General features: G+C 39.9%; 1 protein-coding gene across 2 annotated transcripts in view; it reads right to left on the bottom strand.

Annotated features, from left to right (window-relative positions):
* The window catches only part of SORCS1 (sortilin related VPS10 domain containing receptor 1), a 287,845-nt gene that overhangs the window by 55,896 nt on the left and 215,589 nt on the right, over window positions 1–16,360 (bottom strand). For both annotated transcript variants that reach the window (XM_071749351.1, XM_071749350.1), the window contains exons 9-13: window positions 13,134–13,313; window positions 8,634–8,780; window positions 2,157–2,259; window positions 1,622–1,698; window positions 598–689 (exon numbers count right to left, since the gene is read on the bottom strand). In XM_071749351.1, the coding sequence (XP_071605452.1) occupies window positions 598–689; window positions 1,622–1,698; window positions 2,157–2,259; window positions 8,634–8,780; window positions 13,134–13,313 (599 nt within the window). The remainder of the gene's footprint in view (window positions 1–597; window positions 690–1,621; window positions 1,699–2,156; window positions 2,260–8,633; window positions 8,781–13,133; window positions 13,314–16,360) is intronic.

Here is a 16,360-nt window from a genome sequence, read left to right on the forward strand (position 1 = left end):
TGCCTACTACATAAATTCAAGAGTATTAACTTTGCCACATTTGTTATATAATGCTGAATCTAGTCAATAAAATTGTTGTTTATAACTGCTGTCTGCCACACAGAAGACAAGTTCATCAATACAAGTACTTTCAATCAGAAAAGTACTTTGGCAACTTAATATGAGACAAAGCCTTAATCCAGATTAACATTACATAAATAAGCAAATCCAAGGAACCAAATTGTGGTAATCCAGGAAAGCTGTAGAATTACATTGACAGTTTCTCAAGTCTGGCCAAAATTGAACTATGTAAGTTGGAATTGCCAGGATCTCTTAGATTTCTCCAAGTTTATGTTTGCCAGTATCTTGATATTTTCTAGATTGTAGCTGCAGAAAACTCTGAATCATAGAATCACAGAATCATAGAATGGTGGGCGTTGGAAGAAACCTCTGGAGATCAAGTCCAAACCCCTGCCAAAGTAGGATCACTCAGGACAGATCACACAGAAACAGGTGTTGAAAGTCTCTAAGAGGAGACCCCACAACCTCTCTGGCAGCCTGTTTCTAACTGGGTTCTAAAAAGAGAGACAGAAGACATTTAGCACAGAGAGTCATTACCAGAGATGTCTTATAGGAAGAGATGTGTGTTTCATAGCGACCAGTACTCCCCCTTGATCCAGGTACAGAACACTGTGCTCTTCCTCAAAGATCTGGAATAAAACCACCATATATAAATGTATTTTCATAGTATCAAGAAAATGTCATAGTTCTTTAAGAGTGATCATGGCAGATGACAGGTATGACATTGTAAAATAGTTGGATTCCTAAAATTTTTTTTTTTTTTTTTTTTCGTATTTGCTTTTTGCAAACCGTTGGTCTCCACTTTTTACAGCAGAACTTGTCAGTCTGGGAAAGTCACTCTTTCTCTCCATGACTTGATATCTTATCCAGAAAAAAGAAAAATAGAACCATCTGTTCTGAGGATAAAGACTTTAAAGGGTAGTGATGCTTTGTTAACAGGTGGGATTTCACTAAATATTAGGCAATTGATTTGATTTCATCAACTTTCTGCCATTATTCATGAGATAGGTAGCTTCAGAACAGGATGAACTAAATTCTGTCTTTTTCTCCACTAATTTAAGAGCAAGGCAACATTATCAACACTGTTGATATCAACACTGAAGTTTGAGCAACTCAACTTAGATGAAATGAGTTCCACAAGTAAAGAGGTAGAAGTAGACTTGTGCAACTGCTAATTCTCTGGAAATTATAATCCTGGATGAAAAGAAAAATGGATTGAGTAGCACAAGGGCTGTACAAGAGTAAAAGGAAACCCATGTATAGTCTCCTCATATATATTAATATTTTAAACCTTTTTTACACTTTTCTACAGGATTAAACTGAATTTATACTCTGAGTAGAATTACAAAAGTAATTTTCTGCCATATGAAGTCTAATGACATATTCAGTCTTTTCCTCTGGGCACTTCTACGCCTCAGAGGGAATGAAAGTTTTTCCATTTTTATAAATATACAAAAAATTACTCTAAACCAAAGGAAATAAAAAATAAGCAACATTTTAAATATACTTCTATGACAATTTCCAACAATCAACATTTAACCTCTGATTCTGTGTCATTTACCTGTCTCCAGGTGTTCCCAGCATCAGAAGAAACAAACATGCTGATGTCACTCTCTGATAGTTCACTGCCTACATTACCTGTAAGATGAGCATTGATTAGTGATACAGGACTCTAAAAAACAGCAAAACTAGCACATTGGGGAAGTAAATGTATTTACAGAAGGTTTAATTTTGGAAAACAAGAGAGGGAGAAGTGAAGGGAGAGGCTCTCAGTTTGAAGGAAGTTATACATAAAATCCAATGCATACAGCTCTACGCATCTCCATAGGGAAAGGAAATGTCCTGGTTGAAATCTAATGTTCATGGAAATAGAGGACTAATAGTAGTCATCTCCTCAGTCTTGAAGGCCAGTTTCCATAAAAAGTATACGACAAGCTGAAGGTCCATGAGTACTTCTATTTGACAGCCGTCCTTCCTCCCCACTACGGGTGTTGTGACACCCCACAAGCCACTCAACACCCTCCACACCCATCACAAACTCAGGATTTTGTCATTGCTTGCACATTATACATGGGCAATGTTTAAATGTTTCATACCTGAAGCTACAATAATACTGGGGGCAGTGTCTCGGCTGGCGATGTTTCCTGAGGTATAGGGGTTCTCTGAGACCTTCAGGTGAAGATGAAGGGAGCAATAGGGCTATGGAGAAAGGGGAAATAAAAGTAAAAAGCAGACACAGCATGAAGTGCGTGCTCCTATCCTTACAGGCTTAGAAATACACAGTGTCTTTCTGTATTACTTCCTAATGACTGCATTCAGCCACCCTTAGACAGACACGGTCACTGTCCTGGTTCTGATGCAAGAGCTTCACTATCATTTTCTAATGCAACCCACTGGAAAAGTGATTCACTAAGCTGAAACCCTGACATAAGGACAAAATCTTTGAGGCTGTACTCACAAAGAAGCAACCAGGCTTGCCAGGGGAGCTAATGGTAAGGACTTCCTAGCTCCCCACACTCTTAGCTGTCCTGAGAAGAAATCGAGGCTGCAGTTCTGATGAGGTGTTTCTCAAGAGCAGCAGTGCTTAAACTATCTCAGTAAAAAGAAGCACTACATCCTTATCCTGTGGTGCTGAATCACCACTAATTAGCCATAAAAACCAACTTAATTCATTATCATACCATTTCTTGACTGTATTTTTGACACATGACTCTCTCCTGCACTGCACTAAGGAGAAATACTAGGACTGGAAAGTGTTAAGATTAGCAGTTGTTTAATACAGTGCTTCACCGCCCCATCTGGATGTGACCTTTGAGATTTCAATAGAAATACATCCATGGAAACCTCACCTATTTGTTATTAATTTCATGTGTCAGGTACTCAGATAGGACAGGAAGGGTACAGAATAAATCAGCTGAGCACGAAGGTAACATTGACAGGCAGACATCCAGCATTGCCATTACAGTTCCCTCCAAATCTGTAGTCTAATAATTTCTGAAAATTTCTGATAATTTTTGCCTTCTTTTGTTGCTGGTTTTTTTTTCCAGTATTTTTTTTCTTCCAAACCTCATGAAGAATTTTTCATGAAACATGTTAAGGAAAGGAAGATGAAAAAATACTGGCAAGAAAACCTAAAGCAAACTCACCCAATAGAGGGGGATATCACACAGGAACATAAATACAGCAAAGGCCATATTCCAGCTTGCACAGCTCTGTGAGATGAGCAGAAGAGGCTATGCAGAAGGACCTCCAGGCTCTAGGGAGACATCTTTCTGACTAATATCAGCTGTCTAAAGGCTAGGCCTGCAGCCCCAAAAGTTTTGTAGCCTTCCTCTGCAGGAGACCTAGTCCCATAGGTCACTGGAGGCAGAAAACCGATCCAAAGCATCTCAGGGTAGGTGTCTATGAATCTCAAATTAAAGTCTCCCTATGGAGAACAGCAGAGGTTTTTTTTGGCAAAGGCACATGAGGAGGGATGGGAGCTCTCACTGCTGTGAGACAGGCAAAGGGGACACAGTGTGGTGCAGAAGGGAACAGAACCTGCCAAGTGGAATGTACAGAGCAGCCTAACTCCAACTGACAGCATTGCAAGGGCAGCCGCTGGAGCAGCCCCGGGGTGCAGGGAGGGAGTGGAAACCAAATTGAGCTGACATGCATGCAGGAAGTGGAAAAGCATTGCAAGAGCATGAATTCTTCCCTTTTACATTTTTATACGCTGCAAAAAGACTAAATACAGAACATATTTTTTAAGCTCACGTACTTCAAGTCCACTTCAGCATTTTGAAGACAGTAGCTAATGGCAGCAATTCAGCCAATTCCACACTCTGACAGAGATTAGACCTCATTAGACTCAAATCTTTGTGCTACCAGAGGTTTTCTTTCAAATTTGTCTCGTTTCACAGATATAGTGGCCAGAAACAGAATATATATCTCAAATATTAAAAGCCAGATCAGTAGTCTAAGCAGAGAGATGCTGTATTTTGTGGCATGATTTCTTATTGGTTGGAGCACAGCAATACCTACAGTCTGTAGTAACAATTGCATATGGTGTAAAAACCAACCTCACCACTCTAGCCAAACACCAAAAATTACTGCCCGTGGCCATCACATCTCCTTACAGTGGTAGCATTCTCTTCTCTGTCCCTGTAATACCCATCAGAATCCTTCATCTGTATCTGTTGATTGACAGATATTTTTCCAGAGTCATTTGTATTCAATTATACTGTTGGTTCTTTTGTGTTCCTCATTTAGCTTCCACAGCTTGGCTCATCTCCAGACACCTCAGCTTTGCTTTTTGAGAATTTCTACCAGTTGTTTCTATCCTTGTTACCAACAGGCTACTGAAATAATTATTATCAGAATCACCAATTTTGGGTTTTCCTGTTATTGTCTAGTAACCAGATGTACCAGGTACTGCACAGACACCAAGGGAAAGACAACCACTGCCACAGAGCTTCTACCACCTAGGTAGGAGATAAAGCATTAGTGACATAGACCATTGCCCTGCTCACTGACATAGCTCTTACAATCATGCTAGAGTTCACTTGCTTCTTAATATTATAAAGCCAGCACTTTTATGCTCCCTTCTCAGGACTCTCATCAGTCCTTTCTAAAACTTCTCAGGAATACCCACAAGCCCACTTCTTGGCTGTTCTGCAAAGCCCAGCTTTGCCATCTCCAATGGCATAACAAATAAAAAACAGCTATGAAGCAGCTATTAATGACTCTCCCTGATCAGGAATGGGGCAAAGTATTAGACCACAAGGACAATGTTAGACACCATTCACAAACCTAGGGGCAGTCACAGCATTTCCTCACCTGCAACAGCAAGGAGCAATAACGAGAGATGTTTTCAGGACAGATATTCAAAATTCCTCACTTAGATGCTTAAATTATTCTGTGGCAGATGGCATGAATTCCCCCCCAAGAAATGGGTCTTTGTCCTAACATCCTCATAATCCATATAGACAAGACAAAGAAAATGTGGGAGGGAATAAACAGATGTCTGGGCAAGGCAGGCACAGAGAAAATAAATTACTTGCCCAAGGTCACATAGGAAATTGGAGATAGGCCTAAAAATTGAATCTATAATCTCCTGAGATTCAGCCCTGTATTTTAACCATGAGACCATCCTTGAAAGCTAATTGTTAAACTCTTTGAGACAGATCCTGTCTTGCATAACTTGCAAGATAGCATTACTCCTCAGTTAACCACTTCACAGCACAACACAAGTATCAAATAAAGCATCTTTGGGATGGAATACTTTGGCAGCTATTTTACAGAGATTAAGTGTATTCACCTCAGAAAACAAGTGGTATAAACACAAAAAATAAAACTATAGGATTTAATTGAATGTCATTGCTTTCCTCTAGCCTCATTATTCAGAGCAATCTCACAAAAAAAAGGCAAATTACTTGAGTTGCTTTGAAAAAAACACCTTGAGCATAGCATCAGCAGAGGGATGGTTCTGTCTGGCTTGCTTTGTGTTTCAATCAGACTCCCTCTGAACCTCTTTAGCTGCCAGCCTAGCTGCTGTGTACTTCTGCATTCATTCTCCCTTAGCTTCTGTTTATCTCCAGAGGCAGAGAGAACACAGCATTGCACTTGAAGGCTGGGGACCATCCAGTCACTCTGGGAAAGGACAGATCTCATTCTGCCAGCAAGCTGGAACATTCTTCACTGCTGTGTCCCAAGCTATTGCTAGAGACAATTATACTGAAATCCAGAACTGTAAGAACATTAATATCTGCTGTAGAGTAAGGACAGGAGCTAAGATAGATGCACAATAGACTATTAAGAATTCACTTTGCTATGCTGTACAGAGAAATAGGATCATGTCAAGAACACCAATATGTAGTGGGAAAAGGACCGAGTGACATCAGGAGGTAAAACTGCTGGTGACGCAGCAGTCAGAGTGGCTAAAGACATGAGTGGAGTTTGTGAACTGTTTAAATACTACAGCTATGTCACACTGGCAAGACACACAATTGCCTCAGAGCAGGCAACAGTTCCTTTTCTCCATGCTTTTCCATGCCATTATGGATCCCTGACTTATTTCCATATAATACTTCCAGAGTTTTTCCTTTGAAAATTTCCCCTACCATGCCCAGGTTCTGTGGTCTTTTATCTATCATTTCTTGAATTCTTGTATTTCATATTCTGCCTTCATCTTCCCCTATCATTTACAGTGAAGCTCAAATCAGATTTTTAGATAACCGTCTCTTATAGGATTGTTATTTTACTTTGTGCTTTTGGTGCATCTTCTTTACCTCCCTTTCTTACGCAGGCAGACTACTGGTTCCTGTAGAAGACCAAACAAGTCAGTTTTATTTGGTTTTCCTCTATTTCCTTTCTTGCACCTGAAACCCTGTATGTTCAGCTGGTGATCCCTGCTCCCCTAGCTTCTGACAATTGAAGAATGAAGGAGTGCCCAGCCAGGCTGAAGCAGTGCAAGAGACTTCTTGCCTGTTTTACCTGATGCTAAAGGAAGAGGAAAAATAAACATGGCAAGACATTCCAGCACAGCGGAGCTCCAAGGATGTAAAGGCCATCCACAGAGAACCAAGAGGTTCTCTGGGTCAGTTCTCACTGTGCCCCTACAAGTAGCCACACTTCTGCCCTTGCCCATGACCTCTTGCGTGGATTTGTCAAGTTTATTCCTCAATTCCCCCCAAGGGAATTTCAGCTTTTCTAGGCATATCTGGTCTAATGTTAAACAAATGTAATTGTGTTCTCAGGTGCCCATGAGTACATTAGCAGAAACAGTGTGGACAGAAAGGCTTGGGAGAGCCATAATTCCCCCTCCTCTAAGACCCAGACAGTTCTGCTTTATACACAGTTAAACAACCACTTCCATTATAGAGTGGAATATATATTCATATTTACATACACTCCTCTATAGAAAATAAACAGTTCTTGCAAATAACTGTTCCATAAGGACCCCACAGAGAAGCACCACTGGATCATTTATAACCAAAATGGCAAGTCCAATCTCTCTTGATCAGATCAGTGCACAACAATACCAAGAAGGACCTTTTCCTAAAAGTAAAACCTCAATTTTATTGAAAAAGAATATTTTACTTCTATTCTTTTACTTGTCTACATGGTTTTTATATCTTCTGCCTTGCCAGTCCCCCAAACTATTACACTATCATATAACAAGGATATTTGGGTTTTGATAAAACTGGTCATAATTTGGATAAATCCAGGTGTGTTTTTTTACTAAATATGTTAAAACAAAAATATAAACATATAAAAATAAGTTAAATATTAATTACAATCTATTTGAAACACAAAGGCTTATACACATAGACCCTTCCAAAAAAATTAAGTTATTTTATGTCTGCCAAATTTTCTGAGTCTTATCTTCTTGGTTTTCTTCTTTCTTCATATTTAATTTAAAAATGGAAGGAAACAATGTGAAAGAAGAAGACAAACCCAAACAAATTTAGTCATGCTGAAATTAAAAAATAACTGTTCTGTTTGACCTCCAATCCCTCCCTGTTTATTTTTTCCAAACTGGAGAGAAAATGAAAGGCTTGCATTTTGGCTCAATCAAAAAAATCAATTATTCGAACAGCTTCAAATATCAAACTATTTATTCTTTGCTCTTGCAATAACACATGGGGTTCAGCAGAGATTAGTGCAGCATTCAGCTACACATCACAATGCACAAAATATAACACTGATTCAGATTTTAACAAACTCATAGCCTCAAAATGAAAAACAATTTATTTTTCTTTTCTTTTCCTGATGGAACATAACATGCAGATAGAGGACAAGAGGAGGAATAGCAGTGTAAACAGTGCCCCTCATTCTGCCTGGAACCATGACACAATTTGTGCAACATAAAAGTTATTGATAAGCCTAAAGACTAAGTGGGATTCTGATCCAGATAGAGTGTATAGATTGGATAAAAAATACGTTGAGATTAGTCTAAGATTTCTAATTTAACAAGATATCAAATTCTATTCATACTGCTTATATTTCACTTGTATTCTTGCAAACCATTTGCATATAATGATGATGAAAGATTTACCTACATGTCGATCTATATCAATAAGTACAAAGAGAAAATAAACACCCAACACATATATTTGGAAGAATGTGTCAATTTCCACTTCTAAGCTCAAACAAAAAAGATAAATATTAATACTGCCAACAGACAGGCCTCAGAAAAATTAGAGCTCTCCCTTCTCTAGAGCCAGCCTCAAATCATTAGGTCCCTGAAAGTTCCTGAGCTACTACAGCTCACTCCTCCCATCTAGTGTCCAGAGAATCAACTGCTCAGAACCAGCATCCTGCTGCACCGGCTGCTTCAGGGCAGACCATCAGTCAGCTGGACAGAAGGAAGCTGATCTGCAATGCTTCTCTTTTGTTCCAGAAATTATATTAAATTAAATTACAATACCACCTGGCAGCCCAAGCCAGGTGCTGCAATTGTAACATGCAGTATTCCCTCCATGAGACACACTGCATGGAGAGAGGAGCTGCCTACCCCTGCTTGTCTTAATTAGTAGAAAAAGATTATTCTGGGCTGTTACCACCCACCAAGTTCCCCTCCAGGTACTTACTAGGAGACAGTGAATGGGTTTTCCTCTCAGATCGGTGTCCGGAGCCTGCAACAAACTCCAGTCTCTCCCTTTATTGTAGGTGATGAAAGTTTTCACTTGGTTGTCAATCTTCTTGTTAGCCAAGAACATTCCCTTTATCCCTGCTACCTAGGAAAAATTGACATGGCTGAAAAATAGATCAAGCCAACACAGGTTCTGTGCATGTCTCTTGCCCTGTCAAAGGCAACGGGGATTTGGTGGCCATGTCCCTGTGGTAGATATCAGAGGAAGCACAGAGAAGGAGCATCAAAAGCAAGGTGAGGTACTGGGAACAAGATAAGACCATCACAGGTAGAAAGGTGATGAATGAAACAGAAAGCTAAAAATTCAGAATCAGCATGAGAACATAAGATGTCAACAGCATTATCTGTAAAGTGACAATCTCTCAACTGTGTATGTGTAACCCTGAAAGATGAAATATGTACAGAGCCAATTATTTGTCTCTTGCACCACAATAGCATGAAACAGCAGCAATTTCAGCCTTGCAAAGAAAATAAGCCTGTACACATAAGCTTGCAGTTCAGTGCTTCCATTCTCATACAGCTTGACCAAGCCATTTCATCTAAGGATCCCCACGTGTTTCATAATTATTAGTGTTCCAACAGAATAATTTCAACAGAATAATATTTTTCTTACAGTTTCTTATTTTCAGGAAACAAAGGCACTGGTGACTCAAGCAAGGCCACCCAGAATGCTGGTTACAGCTAGCAATGAGATTCTCTTTTTTTTTTTTTTTCCTGGTGTTTTACTTAACAGCTTTACTGCAGGAGGATTTTGTAAAGATGTGATGCTAACAGACTCACATTGGAACCAAGCCCAAAAGTGTCTTAGTTGGGAGAAAAAAAGTCAACCTCAAGCCACAACTCACACTGCAGAATGTTTCCATCTTCTCAGCACACTGAAAATCAATAGCCCAATAGCTGCTGCAGCTTGCGAATGAATTTGTTGGGCTGTCATCCTGCAGCCTGAGTGCTGCAATAAAAAGGGAAACTAAACTGGGAGTGAGAGGGGCAAAGTGAGAAACTTTGGGTTTCCAGTAAGACTGTTCAGTCATCCATCCCATCTCTTCTTATGATGTAGAACTGTAACATATAATCATTCAAGACTTTTCATTCTTAGAAATTATTTTAACAGCATCACATGGCAAATGATTACACAGCAGATTCAGAGTTTGCACCAGCACAGCTGATTTAATTATGTAGCTGGATCTGGATGGTATAGCTCCCACTGAGCAGAATCTTATCATACTTTTAGTCCCATGCTGTGGGACTACTGGTGTACTAATGTACTTAGTCATTCTGAAGAGCACTTTTCTGCTTGAGCAATGGCACTGAATTCCATTTGAAGTTATATGAAGTAAAGACTTAGACATGATGTGCTTTAATGAGCAATAGTCTTTAAGCTGTTAACTAATTTATTGTTGATATAAGCACTTTCAGTTTCTTAGTTGGATTGTTTGGTCCCACCCCATTAGTTATTCAGGAATTCTTCGTTACAGTAGAAAGGCAGCCTGAAAAGAGAAGGATACTCTTGTGTCCCAGTGATACTGCATGAATAGATAGGGCTGAAAAAATAACAAAGTTCTGCCTTTACGACCAGATGCCAGAGCCTATAGCTCCATTTTCATTGTTGTCCTGAAATGGTTGTGTTATATAGTCCCTGTGAAATGCTGGCCATAAATGATTAAAGAGCATTTTATATATCAGGTGATAAATGTGTTCTGAAATCCTGTGAATTTTTCTTTTTATGATTCAAGTCATGGGCTGGGACTCAGAATCATTTCCCAAGAAAGTGAAGTATAACTTATACTGTCAGTCTTGGATAGCTTTATCTTAAAAAAAAAAGAAGACCACACACACTATAAATGTTTCTGTGCTCTCAGTAGGAAGAGATACACCTATTGCAAATACACAACCATGATACACACAATAATCTGGTCATCCCTACTGCTCATACAATCATGAAAGAAAGACTCATACAAGTAAGTGCATGACCACAAGTGGTCAGAGAGAAAAGCTCACCACCTTCTTTGAGAAAGAAATCCTCAATGCCATGAATGCATGGAGTGCAGATACAAATGCTGCCTACAGTTTTAGAAGGGTTCATATAAGACACTCAGACATACATCTCAAAACCCATTCTTCACTCCCTCTCACCAACTTCATACATCAAATATATCCTTCCCATTCAAGATACATACTACAAAAAATAAGTCATGGAGTGGTAGGCATATTTACCCTACCTATAGACACATCTCCTCAGTCTAGCATGGATTCCCACAAGCATGATAGTCTTGCCATGGACCAGTCCAACTACAGAGCTGGGTAGAGCCATTCCACATCACTGGAGAGGTGCAGGAGCTCGGAAGGACTCTCAGAAACAATGGGCAGTGATTCTTGCTCTTCCCTTGCCCAAGGAGATGATGTCTAGGACAGCCCTTTTGTGACAGCAAACCTGCTGAATGCCAAGCCCAGCATGCTATTGATCAAGTGGTACTGGAAGGTGGTGAAGATCAGAGGTGTTCCTGTACCCTGCTCTGTCCAACATGCAGAAGGGGGAACAGTGTTCCTCCTCTAGGAGTTGTTTCCTCATCCTCTACAAGTTCCAGCAGCAGAAGAGCCCCCACACTGAAAATTAACTGCCAAGTGAAAGGCTGCTGATAACTTACAGGAGAAGAGAAGGAAGAATATGATGAGGCACCATGAAAGAAATTCTGTTTTCTCTTCATGTGCAAAGCAATTCCCTGTTGAGCAGCACTGAGCAGATTCATCCTTGATGCAGAATCATTTTAGGAAGCTACACACACACGCACACACACATTCTCTACAATGCAACCAGAAGAACTTTAACACCTGATAAACACACATACAGACATATGCACATTAAAGAGGTCTTTCTCTGGCATCTTCTGAAATAGTCTTGCTTTCCTAAATATACCACTGTCACCACAGGAGGACTCATTTTGCAATCTTTCCCCTTCCTTTTAATTTATCTATAGATTTTCTTCTCTCATCTTTATCTCCATTTACCCCTAGAGCATTAATCATTTGCAGGAACCCCACTGGGACAATCATGCTGGATGGCTTCCTGTTCCCTTCCAGCTAGAACATCAAATTGAAAGAAAGGTTTGTGCCAGGTTCAATGTCAGCCAATATTCTTTCTAGATAATCAGCAGATATGACACTACAAATCTGATTCCATCAATTTCAATCCAGGTTACTGTGTGGTGTCAGCCTAATAAAACAAAACAAAGGCTTTTCTTTCCCCTGGGATGTAGGACACCTTTACATAATGCAGCGAAACTGCTTCTCAAGCTGACAGTAACAAGAGGCAACAGTTTTTTCCATGGGCTGCCAGCACTGCAGAAAAATTATTAGTAAATATCTCCAGCTGACTGAAATGCCAGTGCCCATCCTCCTACAGTTCAACTGCGTTTATGTCCAACACTTGGGCTCTCTTTTTGGACAACTCAGGGTGGTCTCCACATAAAGGGCAGCTGAAGGGAAACTATAGCAGAGCTAATATTCCAACAGAGATGAGGAAATATGGGCAGCATCTTCATTTTCAAGGGAACTCAGATCAAGTTCATGGCCTTCATTCTAAATGCTCAGAAAAACCCCTGGAAGGGACCTGGAAAGAGAAGCTGATCCTCAAAAGAGCAGCTGAGGACTGAATTCCTACTTAGTTGAGTGTTGTCTCCAGAAATAAAACCATCAGCAAAGCAAGAGAAGTACAAGGTCCATTAAAAGTCCTATTCTTAGGATCACTTGTCATAAAAGACAATGTCAATTGGGTTTTTACAGGTGTGCTTTTGCAGAATGCACTTGAAAGAAAAACGTTCAGGGGTAAGAAGGACATCAAAATTTGTGTTTGATGTTTCCACTCTCATGGGATAGCCCAAGAGGACACATCTAAAATCACTTCAGTTCCCAGCATACAGCCCAAGCTGAGAAAGGTGACAAAGATAGCTGGAAACTGCTGTCTCTCATTGCTTGTAAAATAAGAGATTAGGTTGTCAAAAATGCCACAAAAACTGGAGAATGACACTATTAAGAGTGCTGAGAGCTTTCAGAGCCATAGTCTGGGCCAGTGTGGGACAGCAGGATTTTGGCTAAGAAATTTAGAGTTCATTTTAGGAATGGAATTAATTATTCTACTCTATCTTCTGCTGTCTATCTTCCTATGCACATAAGAGCTGTGAGCTCTTTACAGCAGTGAATCTGTTCATATTGGGCTGTGCCTAAATATAATTCCTGTGTAAGACCTGACCTTGAAACCCAAGCTGATTGCACTGAGGCCCTTAAGTACAGGAGAGTAAAACTACATGGTTAGTTACCTCTTGGCTCTACTGGTCACATGAATATGACAAGACTGATGTGCAAGAAGGAAAGGGTCCTGATCACTGATTCACATCATGTGAACTCCTGAGCTAGAAATAAGATGTTTGGAGTCATGACATACCTCATAGAGGTCAATCATCACATTTCCCTCCAGCCCTTGACTACTCTTGACATTTTCCAAGGCCAAGGTGAAGTACACCCCTCGGGTGTCAGAGATATACAGATTGTACGTGTCATTCTGGTTCCACTCTTGCACAGCTGCAAACACCTGATTCTCATCTGTGCTGATAACATGCATGTCCTGGGGAGAGAAAAGAGAGGAAGGTTATTAGGGTGACCTCTGCTCTGTCATTTCCAAGGGCACCAAAGTAATTGTGGAGAAGCAAGGGGTACACTGAGGCTGGAGTTTAATCTGAAACTATAGACAACACTCTCATAAGCAGATAATTCCATCCATCAGTTTTGTACACCAGCTCTCTTCTGTCAGTTTTCAAAGTGCTAATTAACTGATGAGGTGTTAGTTGAACACCATTGCCACAGGCAGTACAGTGTTATATAGCAACACTTACCTTCCCCCCAACACTTTCATTTGAATGAGTACTGTGCTTGAGGGAGAGGGGGGAGTGTTTATTTGGTTTGAGGGTTTTTTGGCACTTGAGAAATTCCACTTCTGATTCAATATTCAATATCGAATCATAGATATTAAAAATGTGGGGTGCTGTTTTTTGGTTTTTGTTTTTAGGAAGGAAAAAAGCAGCATCTGCTTCTTGCCTAGCATTCACAAATCAAGTTTGCTTGGGAACTGATACAAGGAGTATCCAATAGGTTAAACTCTACAACCAGTGCTGCTGCTATTTATTGTTTCTAATGTCAGTGTTAGAAGCAAAGGTCTGGACCACCCAGCTAAACAGTCCCCCAAGAAATATAACTGAAAGACAGCTCTAATCCTCACTAGATGTAAAGAGTGAATTGAAGACAGATGACTAGTGTTATGAGTGAGGTTTCATTTTACTCTGTTCTCTGTTATAGCAGGCAGGAAGCAACAGAAAGATTACAAAATTAAAAGGAAAACCAGAACCTATTAAAGTTGATTCCCTCTTTCAATGCCTAAAGGAATAATTAACCAGTGGAAAAAGCCATGAAGAGAGAGTTTGGTATTTTGAAATTCCCAGACTATCTGCCCAGCACAGGCACCCTGAGTTGTTTGGTGCCATAAAAATCTGTGGAGGTAGGAAAAGAAATGCAGATTTCTTAGCACCAGGTGATTCCCAGAAGATTCAGCTGTTCTGTCTGTACTGGGCAGATATTCCAAAATTATTTTGCTTCCTTGAGTCTCAGCCAGGGCTTTCTGTATGCCAAACTGAGTACTTTATCAGAAAATATACTCTTTGGAGACTGATGTCTATTTCTTCTGCTAATACCAATTTTAACAATTCACTTTCTCATAGTTTTGTGGGGAGATTTAATACTTCCAGATGGAGCCTTGTAATGTAAAGATGAAAAATAGTGAAGAAATCTGATCCATTTGAAAGAAGATTCACCATGAAGTTAAGATTCAGAGCAGTTGTTTGTTCATCCGGATCTGAGTATGGATGGATGAATATTCACTCGATTTACTTGCTTCTTTTGCACTGGAGAAAATGTATCCCAGAAGATGGGTTGGTTTTGTGGAAGAACAGATTGGTTTAAATCCTGAGGCAATAGGAAAGGCAATGGAAGTCCCTCTGTTTTCTACTAATTGTGGTTGTGAACAGATCTCCCCCCAGCTGTGCTAGTAAAAGTTCCTGCTTCAGCTGGTTGTCAGAGGCTCCTTATTTCAGACTCTCCCCTCAGTCTATCTGCTGGCACAGCTACCTGGGGGGATGTCACCAATGTGCTTCAGGCAACACTGGCTGAGATGAGGCCTGGCTCTCATCTCAAGTGTATCTGTGCATATACATACAAGAGACCTTTCTATTTAAACACAGAGATTATAAATAAAACTCATTCTGTCTGTTGAATGTACAGTTTCATTAACTTATCGTTTTAATAAATAGTTTTTAATAAATAGTTTTGTAATAACTAGGTGAGAGAGATAAAAATAATTTTTGATCAACACCATGGGAGACTAAAGGCAATTTCTTGAATGCTTAAAGGAAGCACATATGTTAATTTTTCACTAAATGCTCCTGAGTTTTGATCAGATCGTTCTGTAAGGTGCAAGTCTAAAGAAGACCCTAGTAAAGCTGAATTAATTTAATACTGGAGAAGCAGAGATTGGGACAGAACTGGAACAATAAATGTAGTGCAGAAGGTGAAAAAAGGGAATGTTCCAACTGTTTGCCTTTAGGAATCAATTAACTTTTCCTCTTAATATGGCCTCACCCAGTAGATCCAGTAACAATGCAAATTTCTGATAGACAGGGATCAGCACCAAATACATCTTTGGCCAATACCAGTAATTTTTTTGTTTCCACATTAGAAAATCTAAGATGAATCATCATACCATATTCACTTCTACTGTAATATTTTCAGGGTTTGTTTACTTTTTTGTGGGGGGAGGAACAGTACATAAAGATACCCTTCATCTTGAAATGTAGAAGAGCTTCACTGAATCTTCCATTACTAGACCAGATGTTCATTTCACCTCCCTACAGAATGGGGAGAGAACAGGAAAGAGAAGCACAGAACCTTTCTCAAACAGTTATTGTCATCCTCAGGAGCTCCCCTTGCCTCACCCTACTGAGAGCCTGAGCTTTCCTCTCCCTGTTCAGCAGGGAGCAGAGATAGTAGAAATATATAGCAGAAATATAGAAATATGTAATTCTACTGTGTCTTTCTTGCATTTCAAAAGTAAGAGCATGATGCTGTGCATTGGTTTGATCAGATGACTACTCAAAAGACAAAAGGCCAAGGCTTTCTGAATTACTAAACATGCTTCAATTGCCCTTTTTGCACTTGGTCAGGGAGCTTTTCTTCCTGGCAAGTTAAATAGCAGGACTGTGTAATGCTGGTTTTATCTTGTCAATTACTAGGACTGTCAGCTCTTTTTAAGGTCTGTATTTAAGGAATTTTTTGTCTTTATTGCTTCTTCCACCAGCGTGTGCATCCTGAAGTTGAAAGAAGGTGATGAAGTTAAAACAGAGGTACCACATGTACCCACTCCATCAGTATTCAGCCCAGTGCCAGTTAAGGGTAGGTCTTTTTAAAAGAAAAATTGCTTGCCTTGCAGATGTCTGCTCAGTGCATCAGTCTAAAATGAAGCAAATGTACCCTGTATGTACATTTAAGGTGATGATCATGAGTGACTTTTTACAGCATCTCTACAGAGCCCACATTGTGGTGCTGTGGTACTGAGTAGGCAGCACC

This window comes from Heliangelus exortis, chromosome 7, assembly GCF_036169615.1.
Source record: "Heliangelus exortis chromosome 7, bHelExo1.hap1, whole genome shotgun sequence".
Lineage (NCBI taxonomy): Eukaryota > Metazoa > Chordata > Aves > Apodiformes > Trochilidae > Heliangelus > Heliangelus exortis.